This window comes from Protopterus annectens, chromosome 13.part0 (assembly GCF_019279795.1).
Source record: "Protopterus annectens isolate FY-2018-M chromosome 13.part0, PAN1.0, whole genome shotgun sequence".
In the NCBI taxonomy this organism is placed as follows: domain Eukaryota; kingdom Metazoa; phylum Chordata; order Ceratodontiformes; family Protopteridae; genus Protopterus; species Protopterus annectens.
The window spans coordinates 285,286,910-285,302,071 of record NC_056747.1 but is presented as its reverse complement, the minus strand read 5'-3'; the positions used below and the strand labels follow the sequence as shown (position 1 = coordinate 285,302,071).

The window sequence follows — 15,162 nt, the reverse complement described above, 5'->3', positions numbered from 1 at the left end:
ATTTAGTTGAGAGCTATGCGTGAAGCATTTATATCTAACAACCCCAATTAATTATGGCAGTGGGTGACTAACTCTGCGCGGAATTGCTCCCAAATGCGGTTTAGTCCCAAGAGGATAGTAGATGGGGAACATAAAAGAGTAGTCCGATCTCCTATAAACACTATGATGCGGTGCCAGACACCGCCTCACACCTCGTGTTACAATTTATTTTTGGTTAAGTAACGTGAAGATTACTGCATTAGCTTGCGCTAAGGCATAGTATTTAACTTACCCTGTAGTTGATTTACCAGCACTAATTTTCAGAAACTTTTCATATTTTTTTTTTCTAAATTGTCTGGGAACACTTAGCATCACAAATCTTATGCCCAGGCTCATGAATAATTTATAGCACTGTATACCAAGCCGTGCGCGTCTTTCCCAACCCTCCCCCACGCGCTTAGACTCTGATGAAGCGAGCCGGAATGTTACGTGCGGGTGCTGCGCGAGCGTGCCGCTACTGGAAATGGTAGCAAAGATGGCGACTCTAAAAGAGAAGTGCGGATATGGACTGTCCTGTGGTAGATTAATTCGCGGTAGCAATGTATCTGTCTTTCACGTTAAGTTGACAGACAGTGCTTTGCGAGCCTTGGAAGACTACTGGAAATGCAAGGTGGGGAGTTATGAGGAAGTGGATTTTTTTTCATTTTGGAGGGTGTTTGTCAATCATTCAGAGTCAGGTAATGATGTAGAATGTGGTAATTACTGGGGGAGGGGGCAGGGGGAGCAGGCAGCTCATGCAGGAAAAGGGTGGATAACATCTGGCTTGGAGGAGGGAAATAATGAATAAAATGCATTGCTGGGGTGCTCTTTAATTAATTGGTGTTGATGCCCCCCACCCCCACACCGAATGTGTTCTTTAGATTGGTATAGCTGGGTCTGTCTCATTTGATTACTTTCTGAAAACTATTTTTTATGAATCGTGGGATGACAGTTGTGCTCTTATCTTTGTAAATAAATATGCAGTCGTGTTTTTAATGTTGACTGGCCATTTACAGTAGTTTTGATCGGAGGGGGGAAGGGGCGGCAAGGATTTTACACGTCTGAGTGTAGAAATACTTCCCCAAAAGGTACATTATATTAATTTTCTACTTAGCTGTTCACATCACACTCGGTGGGTTGTTTATGACCTTAGTATAACATACTTCAACTGTTAGGATTACTGGGCATTTTAAGCGGAGCTCACAAGTTCAAACTTTCTGAAGTAGCCACTGCACTGCATGTACAGCAATTTGAGACTGGAGAAGTTATACAAAATGTATTGGTGCTGGGACTGTGATACAAGTTGTTGCTGTTTGCAGTTTTGATTTTTTTTTAAGTTGAAGGTTTTGAAGGGTCCTGATGATAGTAATGCGCCTGACTAGGTTACTACCAAACCATTTTTGATCATTCTATAGGTTATTATTTTGTCAGTCGTGAGCTTTGGGTTATGTAAAAAAACGTGTGAAAATACACTGATGTTTTTAGGAGAAAAAAAATATCTAATGTTTCTCTAAATACCGTGTAAAGACTTTAGCTATAGTAGTTTGTATCTCGGGCATATTCACATGATGAACAAAAGCAGCTACAGCTCTGCAACTAGGGCTCATGTCTTATGCATCCCTTTAGGGTATGCTTTTTTTTTCTGTAAAGTCTTGTATTTCAGTGTTTTAGTATTCCACTTTAGGTATCTGAAAAGGTGGTAGCACTGCTAGTGACATCTGTAAAAATACTCTGGCATTTAACCTTCTGGGATGCTTGATGGAAGGTTGGAGGGCAGAATTGAATGCTACAAAGTACACATCGTTGATGAAGGAAGGATTTAGAAACCTGCCTATCACCATGATGGTACAACTGTCATTTGAGTTGGAATTGCTGCTTTGGTGAGTTAATTTTAATTGCTGCTTGGGGCAGGTGGAAGAGTTTAAAGTTTTCTGACCACAGAAACTTCACTACAGAGGATCACAGCTCTAACAGGCAGTAAGGCTTGGCCCTTGTGAACCTCGACTTGGGAGGTTAAACTTAGGCATGGGACATTAAGTGATTTATAATAGGATGAGTGAAATAACCAACGTATTTTGTTAGAAGACTGACAGCAGTTTTGATGGCTTGCAAAAATGTAGTAATAACCAAAACTCATCACTTTTCAAAAATATTCAAGTTACTCGAGTATTGGAGAGAGAAGCCCATATGAGGTGTGCTGTCATTTGTTGACTTATTGCTGGTTGCACTTGGGCTGGGTGGGTTACTGCAGGCTTGTTTTAGGAGAAATCTACACTTGATAGCAATTTCAAATAACATTTCATGACTTGTGCTGTAGTTGAAACTGCCTCTCCATTGACTTCATTAGTGCTGTTGTGAGATTGCATGTTCCTTTGAATAAATGTACCAATGTACTAGTTTTAGCATTTTTGGCACTCTGATGTTTGTTTACAAGCGTTCATTGCCTAACTAGGTATAAAGTTCTGAATTTTGAAAATTGTTTCATTTTTTTTTTGATGGCTTAGTGTTGGAATGTTTCTTTTTAAATGGTCTGGCTGCTTTACTGGACTTCACTTGGCACCAATTAACTACCAATAGTTTTACTTTGTTTGCTGATGCAACGTAAGCCTACTTAATCTCTCTGCCATCTCTGTCATGTACCTTCTTGGTCCTCTCTTTTCTGTGTATGGGAATTGGTCTTTTACCCCCCCAAGGATTCCAATAGCATTAGCTCCTCCTTGTACAGGACAGTCCATGTTTGGGCATTTGTATTGTGCGAAGAAAATATGAAAAATGGTAATTAATGTCCTGAGACTTTTGGACAAAAAAAATCCAGTTTCCTGTCATGCATGCATAAAACCATTGTCTTAATTTGCGGCACCTTGTCATTATATGAAACCTCTCAAATTCTTTGAGTGTGAGACTTTATTTTGGCCAAAAAAGTGGTCTAGTCCTTTGCACTAGTTATGGTTATCCAAATTGTACTGCAAAATCTCACATTTGGGGGGGAGATTTTTTTTCCAAAAAAAAAAAAATGGGTGCTGGGGCTGCGGCTTTCTGTCATACTAGGAGACTGGAAACAAAACTAGCCAGTGTCTTTCTCTGGCTTGATTCTTCAGTTCCAAGTGTGTTTGTGTTATTGCTCCTTATTTGTCAACATAATTACTTGCCTTTTATAATGATAAAGGTGCATTATCTGGCTAACCTTATTTCACTACTGCCGTTTTATTAGAATTATTTCATGTTGCTGCCATGCATGCTTATAGTTTTTGATTCTAATTTATTCAGGAAGATTATTTGTACATATGCATTCATGTGGGCAAGGACTGCATCCTGTCTCTTCTGAACCATTTTTGTTCCAAAGTATGCCTCCTTCTTGTTGTTTTTCTTTTGAATGCAATTGCGCTTGTTGAATATTAATCCTTTTGAAGATGTAAAATGTTATTGCCCTTTTTCTCATGTCTCTGTCTTTAGAATTTCTGGTCCAACCTTGCAATATACATATATTTTTTTATTTTCATAGCCTTCATTCTTCATCTTTGCAGAAGTAGAGTTAGCAAGGGAAAATAAAAAAAAAAAATCAAAGTGCATTTTCTAATTAACTTATTGATGTTTTTCAGACTTTTTTATTTAAGGTCTTGTCCTTAAGGTGCTCTTTTCATAATTTTTTTTTCTTTTTGTTGGTTTCCTCATCTTTCTGATTTGTCCTTGTCCCAGGTCTAATGCTCCTCTGTAAGGCCCCATACTTAATAGGTAGCAACATACTTAATAGGTAGCAGTTGCTTTGGTCCTTTATAACTAGTGTGTTACAGTCTGGGACTTTTATTGGTAAGAGCGTCAGCTAAGATAGCAGTGCTTGCAGAAGAGGAAGAAATCACTTTGAAACTTGCTGTCTACACACCCGTTCGCATGTATGTCTTTAGTGCTTTGGTGTTTGCATTTCTATATATTGATTCTACTTAAAGGGATACAGCTTTATGTAGGTAATGTTCTATATAGTTTTCAGGCAGTTTCATTTTTTTTTTTTTTTTAGCATTCCATAAATTTATTTACAGTTAAATAGAAATTGACTTTAGTACAGTTGTAGATTAGTCTGTTTAAAAAAATGTAGAGTCCACCTATACTCCAGAACCCATTTTTAATACATACATTAATGGCTTGACTGTCTGGTTGATGGTAATGTCAGGCTATGCTGCCAGCGGTCTAGGTTTGAGTAGTGACTTGGATAGGTTTAAATGGGCGGGCAGGCAGTTGCCTATTTATGTCATATCAAGGCTGAGGAGCTGGTTAATATGGCACTGACCACTAGAAATAGCTGTGGTAATGACACAGGCAGAGGCATTGGCAGTAGTAACATCAGTAGATGCTTGTGGGTATGTGTGTGCACGCACATGCGTAAGTGCTGTCGCATGCCTTTCCTTGGTTATTGCCTACAGCTGTGTTACATCATAAATTGTTTTCCTGCAAGAGTTATCGGATGTTGATGAGAGCAGCCCTTATCCCACTCCTTCCAAGTCTGTAGAAACTTGTACCTGTTGCATTGCGCTTTTTATGTTGTGAAAATACTTAATGGAAAGTGGTTGAGGAGCTCAACATTTGCAGAGCTGGACTTAAGTGTCATAGGTGCATAAAACCCAGGTATATACAAAATCAAATGTTTTCTTGTGATATGTTGATATTGCCGTATGTCTTTGTCTTCTTGCTATTTTGAATTTGTTCTGTTGCTGTGGGAAAAAAAATTCTTATGTGCAGGGACATCGGGGATCCTCCTTTCAAAAAGGGGTCAACTTAGCATACTGTTTAACACATCAACAATCTGTCTAGATGACTCTGGTGACAAGTTTGTTTAATTAATTAGCTAATATTTTTATGTAGACCAGTTACTCCTGTTTCTCTAATTTGCCTTGTTTTTAAGTGTCAGAATGAAGTATGTATGTTCATTTCAACAGCCTCTCTGACAGAATGTGGAAGACTGAGGTATGATTACATCTTATTTAGTCTCTTGTGTATAATTTTACCAGATATTTTAATTATCAACTCCTTTTTCCAAAAATGGTAAACCTGATGCCTGTGATTAACGTCATACAGTTAACAAGGAGTAAAAATAGTTTTTAGATGTAGTCTGAAACTAAAAGTTAATAGTGAATGGTGGGTAGGAAAGGGTGCTAAAACATTCACTGGGGGCATTCTGCCTCCTCTCTCCACCTCTTCCTGCTCTCAGTATACCATGAGTAGATTGCGTAATGAATATTGGAGTTATGAAGGTTAGTCAAAGTAATAGGTTGGTGTACATGACTCTTGATGGACTGTAAATTAAAAATGTTTGTTAATTAGCCATGTGCTATAGAATGTTTTGCACTCCAGTGCTGTGCTCATTAATTGTCATAGTCAAGGTTTTAGGTTGGTCCAAAAGTAGTATAGATTTGTCTTTTTAGAAATGATCACCTTTTTAGTCTCTTACTAGCATATGTTAGTTTCCAGTCTCTTTATAGTTTTGTCTATGCCCTACATTTTTTTTTTAGAATTAAAAAAAAAAGAATACCGCAAAAGAAATGAGTGCCTAGAGGCGTTTAAAAGCTGCAGTCTTCTGAAGTCTGACATTCAACATGGCTGGTATCATTTGATGATGATGCCTGGTTTGTGCTGTAGTATTTTGGCTTTGGGATTGTTGGTGCACTGGTGGCAAATACTGATGGATGTACCTGCAATCTGGGTATTCACAGCCAACGTCTGAAGTACCAACAGGGTGCTGAGAGTGCAAACAGTGTGATTTGGAAGCAGTCATAAGTGTTATGCAACTAGCTCGTGGAAGTGATTGGAATCATTGGCTCTCACTAGACCGGACTGTGGATATGTTGTGTTTTTGAAGATGTATGTGGCAGTCTAGCCTTAGTGTTTGCATCTGTTGATGCAAACAACTTAAAGATATCCAAGTGGTTTGCATTTGACAGTGGAAAGGTGTGGTCTGTGTTGGCCATCAATGTAAATTTGTTTTACCTTAAAAAATTTGCTTTCCTTTTAGGGACTGTGACCTAGGAAGAGGAGGATGAAATAAATGTCTGGGCTTTTGAAAAGAAGCTGGTCTTGTTGCATGTCTCATTTTGATTATAAATTCCTCACTGGACTGAGTTGAAAAGTTGTGAGACCAAAAGCCTTTCTGTAGAAATATGTCCCTGTATTTTGTAAATTTGAGCTTGTAAACATAGTTCTGAGAATAGAAAACGCATATGAGAGTCTATGCAGGGTGCAAGCACCCCTGAATCCTCCATTGTGGGGGGGACTGTGCCACATTAAAGTAACATCTTCGCTTTTCCTGATGAGGGTTCACCACAGTGGATCACTGGTCTGCTTATGATTGGCAGTAGATTTTTACGGTGTCAAGTTGCCAGCCCAGCACCCAACCTTCAAAGAAGGCACACCCATTCACGCACTTATTCTTGCTCTGATAATACACAACCAAAGCTTTAAAAAATGGATCAGTGTCCTTGAATTGCATACCTAAAAAATCAGTACTTGTGATTTCCAAACTTGTGTGGAAATTTAGTTATGCAAAAGAATGAACATGGGCATGTCAAGACTCCTTCGGACTTGCTAGCAGCCCAGTGCTGGCAGAGAGCACCATATGTGGGAGGCCAGTAGGAGTAGTCTCATGTTTCCTCTAGCAGGGCTGGTATTCTGAAAGATGAAAAACATGAGTAGCATACTTTATGTATGGTTTGGCAGCAGGTAGGCAGATTATTGCAGGCTCTGATGCATGAAAATAATGTTAGTAATAGTACCGGTAAGAAATATGCTGGGGAGTTCTACGCAGTCTGCGTGTCTGAAAGGTCCAGTTAAAAGTAGTTAAAGTAACTAACAAGAAGAGATCAAGGCATGGAAAATTACAAAGTGATCATTTGGCAGTATCCTGTGGCTTAGTCCTGATGATGTTCTGCTGATTTATAGACTATTACTAGACTAACGACCTGGGGTGGGAGTGGGGGAACCTTTCTAAGCCTAGCCACGTTTTTCTGAAAGAATAATGTCTTGTATCCAAGTAGGACATTAAGGCCAGGCATTTATAAGCTACCTCTGTCCATAAGGGACATGGGTGCCAGGCCCAGTGTAAATTTTGTATTCCCCATCCACTCATCTGGGTTGTGCTTAAACTAGGTAATAGATGAACTCTGGGTCACATGGATGGGGAAGCCTGTTCCATAGGAGGGGCAGTCTCTGAGACACATTTGTCTCTCCAGCATGTTCTGTTTAAGTCTCATACAAAATTCAGGTCCCTAGACCTTGTATTTCTGGTACTCCTTTTGAGTTACGGATATGTAGGAGATTTTTAAGTGTGGGGTTTGTGAACGGAGTAGAGGGAAAGGGCATTAAAGCGCTCTGCATAAGGCAGGGTTGTTATGCCTTGTATTCCTTTTTGTAAGGAACATCTCTGATCGCTCTACCTGCTGCATATGCCTGGTCAAGTACATACTCACTCAAGGAAGTATTGTACTCTGGTCTGATAAGGGCAGAGTGCAATGGGATAAGGACCTCTTTGTACCTAGATGCAATGCCATTACTTATAAGTTATGCAACACAAAAGGGTTTCCTCACCCCTATGGCCTCGTGGTGATTGAAGATAAGGCTACTTTCTGTGTGCATACTCAGATCCCTGGCCACTGGGTTGACTCTTAGGGGTCTATTATCAATATGGTAATTAACTGGGATGGTTGACTTTCCAAAGGGTACAATTATGCATTTCTTTGCATTGGGTTTGACCATGGCTTTGGCAACATTTGTTAGTCCGAGATGGACCTTGAAGAATGCTAGTATCTGCAGGAGAGTCTGTGATAACCCCCAGCTTGCAGTCCTCTGTGGACTTACCTTCAGCATTTGCTTCCATTTTGGAGAAATAGATGCCAAGAAGGAGCGTGCCCAATTCTGAGCACTGGGTGACTCCACTAGTGACTGGCCTTTTGTGGGAAGTGGCCTCACTTATTTGACCTTCTGGGTTCTGTCAGTGAATCAGTTGGCTCAACCATGGGTGATAAGAGTTTATACCTAAATTAGTGAACTTGTTTGTAGTGCCCGAGTGGGGTATTTTATCAAAAGCCTTGGCCAGGTCGAGGTAAGCTGTGTGCACAGTCTTACCTTTGTCCAGTGCTTTGGTGACAGTTTCAAAAAGGTCTGCCAGATTTAATAGGCATGGCCTTCCTTTAACAAAGCCGAACTGTGGTGGGTCCAGCATTTACAGGTTATCTATGTCCTCATTTGTCATGTTGGGGATGATTCTGTCCATGGGCTTGCATATGAGGCTGGTAAGACTTATGGGCCTGTAGTTACTCAGATCAGTGGTTGGATCTCCTTTGTGCAGGGAAATTACTGTAGCCATCTTCCATTCCTTGGGCATAAAACCTGACTGAAGGCTTCAGTTGAAAAGTGATTCGAGTGGACTAGAGAGGTCATGTTTCATGCTGTTTATTAAACACCCCAGAATGTTATTGGGATTCATTGATTGTGTTTTTGGCCTTGGAAATTGCATTGCTGACCTATTCCCTTGTAACGGTTGGGGGGATTGTGGTATGTGGAATTTCCTGTGAACTATTGCGGTGGATTGGGGGAAAATTTTGAGCTGAAGCTGTCAACCAAAAAAGTTGGCAATGGCCTCTAGCTTCTTCCTTTTTTAAATTTCTCCAAATCTTTTGGATAGCTAGTAACATGATGAGAATGGACCCCATTCCTAAGTCAAAGTACTATTAAAGTTCATGAAATTACTATTGTTTCACTCTGTCAGCCAAAAGTGCTCTTCGCAGCACCGCAGTGTTCAGTATGGGTGATGCTCTTTACAGTACGTTGTGCATTTCCCATGAAGTTGCGGACATAGCTGTCGAAAGCTTTGTGGCCATCTTTTACCTGATGGCACAGGATGACTTGACAAACAGCAGCAGGCACCGGGTCCCAGAGTATCAGGTGACTGAGGATAACACCAGGGTTTTGCACTTCAGATATAATCTGTGACTTATTGCCAACTAAGATGATGAGGAGTTTGACAGAGGAACAAAAGTCTTGCAAAGTAGTGTACTTTGCCAAGGCATCATTTTTGAAGTTCCTAGTTAACCTTCTTATTCTGTTGAGCACAATTATTGGTAGAAAAGTTGCATTCAAATGCAGATAAAATATAAACTGACAATTTAAAGCGGACTAGACAAAACAATTCTGACCTGTGTGTGTGTGTGTGTGTGTGTGTGTGTGTGTGTGTGTGTGTGTGTGTGTGTGTGTGTGTGTGTAAAAGTTTAAATGGTAAGAAACATCCAATAAATGGAGACATAGAATCACAGCACACGGCTGAAGAGAATGGTGGGAGGAACCATTCCAAATGTACAGTGTCTGGTTCAAATCGAGGCTAAAATTCCCCTTTGAAAGATGAATAGCAGTGTTGCTGTCTGAGCACATAAAACAGTGTTTGCATAGTATTGCATGCTGTCAGTATCATCAAAAATCTTCCCACCGAACTCTTAATATCTGACATCAAGATCAGAAGCTGTTAGTATATCATCTGGTACTTCACAGAAGGGATGCTAAAGGTTGTCACAGGATCAAACACTGAGGGCATGGACGTGGCTTGATTACCCAAAGCAAACCCATGTCTGAATTCTTGCACCTCCGCCAAATGACATGGAAGCATCAGTAGCACCAAATCCAAAATGGCTTTCCAGCCATGCTGACAGATTAAAAGCTCCCAGGTAGTCCGAGATGAAAGAAAAGTGATGAACGACTTGTCCAGCAGCATACAAAATGAAACTTTGGCTAGGTACTTATAGTAAAAAAATGTCTTGAGTTGGGTTGAGAACAAGCTGTTAAAGTGGAGCATGGGCACTGTGGCTAAGCAGCCAGTTACCAACATCTTGTCAACTCTTGAGCGCTAACTTCAACTAAATACAGCATAACCAGCAATGTATAGCCTTCAAAAAATTCATTATCCATAGAGTCTTAAGCAAAAAGCGGTACAGTAGTAACACTGGCTTAACAGTGATACATTAGCTTTCGCTTTTTGATGAGTATATCCTAGAGGACAGCATGAGTATTGAGACTGTAACAAAGCCAGAATTAAGCCACGAGACACTCCAAAACGTATAAGCAAAGAAGGAGTAAGACCACAAACTATACACTCTGTATGCCCAGAAAGGTCATCGTCGTCTTTCGGCTTTTCCTGGTTAGGGGCTGTCGCAGCGGATCACCTGTCCGCTCATGATTGGCAGTGAAGTTTTTATGGTGTTGAGTTGCCAGTCCAGCGCCCAACCTTCCACGGAAGACCCACACACTCATGCCTAGGGCTAATACGCTCAGAAAGGTAATAAGCAAACCAGTCCAGGATAGTGGAGAACAAATCACAGTAAATGCTGTCGTGCTGCATTTAGGATGCCATGTTCAACGGTGTCCGATACTTGGATCTAATGTAGAGTGTCTTCTCTGCACAACAAAGGGATTAAACTTTGTTCAAATTGCTACTTCTGCAACCTACTGCCCATCCACTCTTTAAACTTAACATTTCAACAAGGTGCATCACCATCTCGGTGACAGAGCCACTTTATCAGAGCACTTGAAGGCCCCTTTACTGTGGAATGCAACTACATTAGCTCCTCCAACTGAGCTTGAAGGAATGGAGACTGACCCCCAAGGACCCTCCTTTCAAAAGAAGCCCAATGTGTACTTGTGCCTTCAATACACCCCTTCCCCAAATTGCAGGCAGTCTGTTCTGCTGCCTTTGTTTCTGGAAGAGGATGCTTGGGTTGCAAAAATAATCCAGGACTAGTACTTGGCAAAAAGTGATAATTTGTTAAGACTAGATAGTTTAGGACCTTTTTAATTTGGGTTGTGTCATTGTTAAAATTACCAGTATGTGTTCTTGAGCTGTTATATTTGGGCTGCACGTAAAATATCTCATCTTTCCTAGACATGGCAAATTGAACATCAGCAAAATTCATGAAGATGTTTTGTGGTCTAGAGATGTGAAGCCCTGATCTCTGTACAAAGGACTAGAGTTTGATAAGTAGCTTGAGTGCCTGTAGAGCTGGTTGTGGACTTTTTGGAGGGGGGGTTTGTAGGGCTGTGGTTCAAGATACAGTAAATATCAGGAAGGTAAATTGCTCATGTAATGGTTCAACCTGCACTGTAAGTGTGAGTTTTTTTACTTTGTATCCAAGAGAGATTTGGTACGTTATTGCATGCTGCCCCGCAGATGATTGCCGTGCTTGAAAGGGGCTGTGTTGGGAGGGTACTTGGAGGAGAGGGTAGGTTGCCCTTGCTAGGACTAGCAAGCCGACTTGCTCCCTAGCACTGAACTTGCTGGAATCGTTTGGATTCTTGAGCAGGAACAAATGAGCCATAAGACTTTTCCTAGCTTGGGAATGTCTGACCCTACTAGGACAATTGGTTGCTGGTAGAGGAGCCTTTGGGAATGATCCTGAGCAGAGCAAGAAGAAGAAAAAAAAATCCAATAAACACAGAAATCAAAAGGATTCTTGAGGGCCCAGAATAGTTAGTGCTCCCTAAACTTCAAAAAAAGTCTCTGGAATCTGATTTTAAAAAGGAAAAAAAAATAATCCAGAACATTGTCTGGCTATCTGCTTAGGACTTGTGACCAGTCCACACATTTTTAAGGTAATGTGAAATTAGATGAGTTTTTTGACTGTAAGTTCATAAGATATAAAGAAATTACTCTTGGCCTTGAAATCACTGTTTTGGAAAAACAAGGAGGTAAGGCTGATTCTTAATTGTCAGTCTTATTTTTATTTTTTGTTTGTTTATGCTGTAAAAGATCCATGGGAAGAAAGGCTGGGTGAGCTGCCAGTCTCCTAAAAGAGTCGTAGTTGGTTAGTTTGCAGCTGCTTGGATATCACTGGGCAAGGAATTTTTTTTTTTAACTGTAGGTCATGGACCGGTATGAATGGTATTTGACAATTTTGCATTCAGCTAAAGTGTCCTAAGTATCCAAAGAGTAGTGCACCTCAACCAGATTTCATCTTTTAACATACCATCCCAAGGATCAAATGTCTGCCAATCCATCGCCCATACTGCTTAAAGAGGGGCAGGGCATTCCCAGCTGTAAGTCTAGAATGGAAGGTAATGATCTGTAGTCAGAAACCAACTCTACTTGAGTGCTCAGACTGGTCTTTGACAAAAGCTAGTTAAATATGGGGGAAAACAAACTTGCTGAAGCTTTAATGACATTTCAATACACTTTTCAGCTCAGGATTGGAGGAGTTAATGTAGTTGCATTCCACAACAAAAGGACTTGAAAGAGCTCTGACAAAGTCGCTCTGTCACTGAGATGGTGACACACATTGTTGAAATGTTGGGTTTAGAGAGTGGATGGGCAGTACATTGCAAAAGTGACAACTAGAACAAAGTTAAATCCCTTCACTGTGCATAGGAGATACTCTACATTAGATCACTTTTGACTCTCTTGTTATGGGTCAGATGCTTGGCCAGCCTACAAAGTTTTGGGCTTCTTCCTTGTGTCCCATGTATCTTCTCTTAGCACAAAGAGTATGTGTTGGAATAATGGGGATATATGGGTGTGAAGAAAAACAAATCATTGTTCTTGCTGTATAGTAAATTTTAAGCAGAATTCTTGTTAGCTCAGAGTTTAGTCAGAGAGTTGGCTTCAGCTGCCAAATTGGGCAGATATACTCATTGGAGAACCTTCTTTTTTTCTAAATACTTTATTTTGTTCAAATTTGCTTTTGTCAAGAAGTTAAATGTTTGCATGATAGACTGATTCCTTACAAGAATACCCATTCCAGTTGTGGTTTTGTTTAGTGGATCAAAATAATATTAGACCCTGTTAAGGTTTTGAGAGTAAACAAAAACAAATCTTAAGTAAGCAGAAACCTTCAAAAATGTTTCTATTCTCCAAGTGCTTTAAGTGGTTGGTGTATGAAGCCATGGGAAATTGATCTTTTTTGGCATACCTTCCCCTTAGTGGAAAAAGTGTTGAGGCATGTAAGGAATAACGGACTAACCTAAGGCATATTTGCAACCCTTGGACACTATTTTTTCCCTTGTCCTTCCTGAGTGTCCCCTCAGGAGGCCAATGTGGCCTGGGATTTAAGGACATTTGTTCAAACTGCACATCGGTCTTTGACCACGAAGGGAGTATCTGTGGTCATAATCTCCTGAGGGTGAGTGAGGTTCTTGCCAGGTATTGGTGAGGGAGGATGTTGCTGGACTATTGAAGGCCAGGCTTTTGGGTGCCCACCCAATACCTTAAGGCTAGAGAAGCTAAAAATTTGCCTCAAGACAAAAGCATTTATAATCTACCCAGAAAACTTCTTAAGATGACTGTTTATAATTTTGTCCAAGGCTTGTTCAAGGCAGGCCAGTTTCTTCAGATTTCACTTCCAGCTTCTGCACTATTTCATCTAACTAAAAAAGGACTCTGTCTTTTCTTAAGAAGTTCTGTCTGAATCCAATATTAAGGTCTTGGACTGTCTGTTTCAGTTATCTTTTTCATGATTTTTGTAAGTCTGAATTGGATAACTCTTGTTGATATCCCCCATTTGAGGAAATATCTTTTTGAGTACAGTTTCAAAAAGGAAGGAATGTTTTAAAATTGGAGGGTAGGATCCCTGTTCTTGGTTGTAGTTTAAATTTGGTGGCTTTTGCAGTGCCCGCCCCACTGTAGATTTGATCTAGGACACTCCCCCAGTCCCATCTCTTTACCGCATTCTACCTAATAAACCCTTTCTGCACTTGCTTTTAGTCCTTTTTTTAATTTAATTACATTTTTTCAAACTGTGTGTGGACTAATATTGCTACATACTCAAGTGTGCTAGCTTGCACTGCATGTGAATTGTTTTTACTACTGTTTTTTGCTACTTTTCTGGAAAAAAAAAATTGTAAGCCTGTTACCTACCTTTCCTGTAATGAGTGTTCCAGATACAGATTTGCTGTATCCAGGACTATTTGTAAGCTTGTGAGCCCCCCAAGCCTTTCTGTGTTGGAGGGAAGCCTTCTAGCTTATCAGTGGGAGTGGTAAGCACTAGGTAACCCTGTCTACCACATAAGGAGTGGTTCTGGCCCAGAATTTGTAGTTATTGGCCGTTTGGATTGGCCGTTTGGGCGGTCTTCCATCTCTCTCAACTTTCTGATTTGAAGGCCTGCATTTGCACTTGTTTCTGTCCTGTAACTCCTGGGCCCATCTTATTTGCTCACTCGATTTTTTTTTTTTTTTTTTTATCTGCTTTTACTGTATTTGTGTTTCTTTCTACTTTATTTTGCTTTTGCGTCATCTTAAAAGTACTCGGTTGTATTTATTACTGCTTGGTGTAACTCATTCTAAGCCTTTTAGTTTAAGCACTTGGGTTTCAGACCAGTTGTTTTACATTAAGAAGGTTTGTGGTCTGCACTGTAGTGGCAGAACAGGTAGCTTACATCCTTCTAAGTTGGGAACTACTGATTGAGGGCTCAGTGTCTGTTGTTCTAAAAGTGTATTAATTCTGGTTTAAGCACTTGGGCTTCAGGCCAGTTATTTTACATTAAAAGGGTTCGTGGTCTGCACTCTTGTGGGAGAAGAGGCTGGACTCTGCCCTTCTGAGCTGGGAATGTCTGGTTAAAGGCTTATAGTCCCTGCATATTTGAACTGCTTACTGAAATTGGTACACCTTGTTTGCTGTAGCATAGACTAGATCCAGGACTGCTGAATCTAGCTTTGTTTGTATGCTTGTTGTTTGCTTGTTATTTCCCTGAAATGCTAATTCCACCTAAAACACGGCTTTTCAGCGCTTCTGTGGATCCCTAGTGATATCTGCATTGCTTACTGTACTTATTTCCTTGTTTCACTTGAAAGAAAGTTACTGTTTGTCGTTTTTGCATTTAAGTTACCTGTAACACATTGCATTTATGTTACCTGGCACTTGCTCACTAAAGCAATTATATAATTCAGCACTAAAAAATTAAAAGCACTACACCCTCACAAACTCCCCTTGATTACCTTGTTCCCCATTGGCCCTTTTTTTTCAATTTATAAAGGAATTCCCAATACTATTCTAGCATGTCCAAAGGTGAATTCCCAATATTATTCTAGCATGTCCAAAGGTCAGTTGTCAATCTCCTCTCCGGTCCAGCTGGTGAATCTGGGAATCTTGAGGCAATGTTACAACTGCCTCATGTACACCGACAACCCTC

At 40.3% G+C, this 15,162-nt stretch overlaps 1 protein-coding gene across 1 annotated transcript in view; it reads left to right on the top strand.

Annotated features, from left to right (window-relative positions):
* The first annotated feature begins 423 nt into the window (after positions 1–423).
* ELL (elongation factor for RNA polymerase II) overlaps positions 424–15,162 on the top strand; it is a 1,387,197-nt gene continuing 1,372,458 nt past the window's right edge. Inside the window, exon 1 of the mRNA XM_044053846.1 lies at positions 424–649. Within this exon, the coding sequence (XP_043909781.1) occupies positions 503–649 (147 nt within the window). The 5' untranslated portion in view covers positions 424–502. The remainder of the gene's footprint in view (positions 650–15,162) is intronic.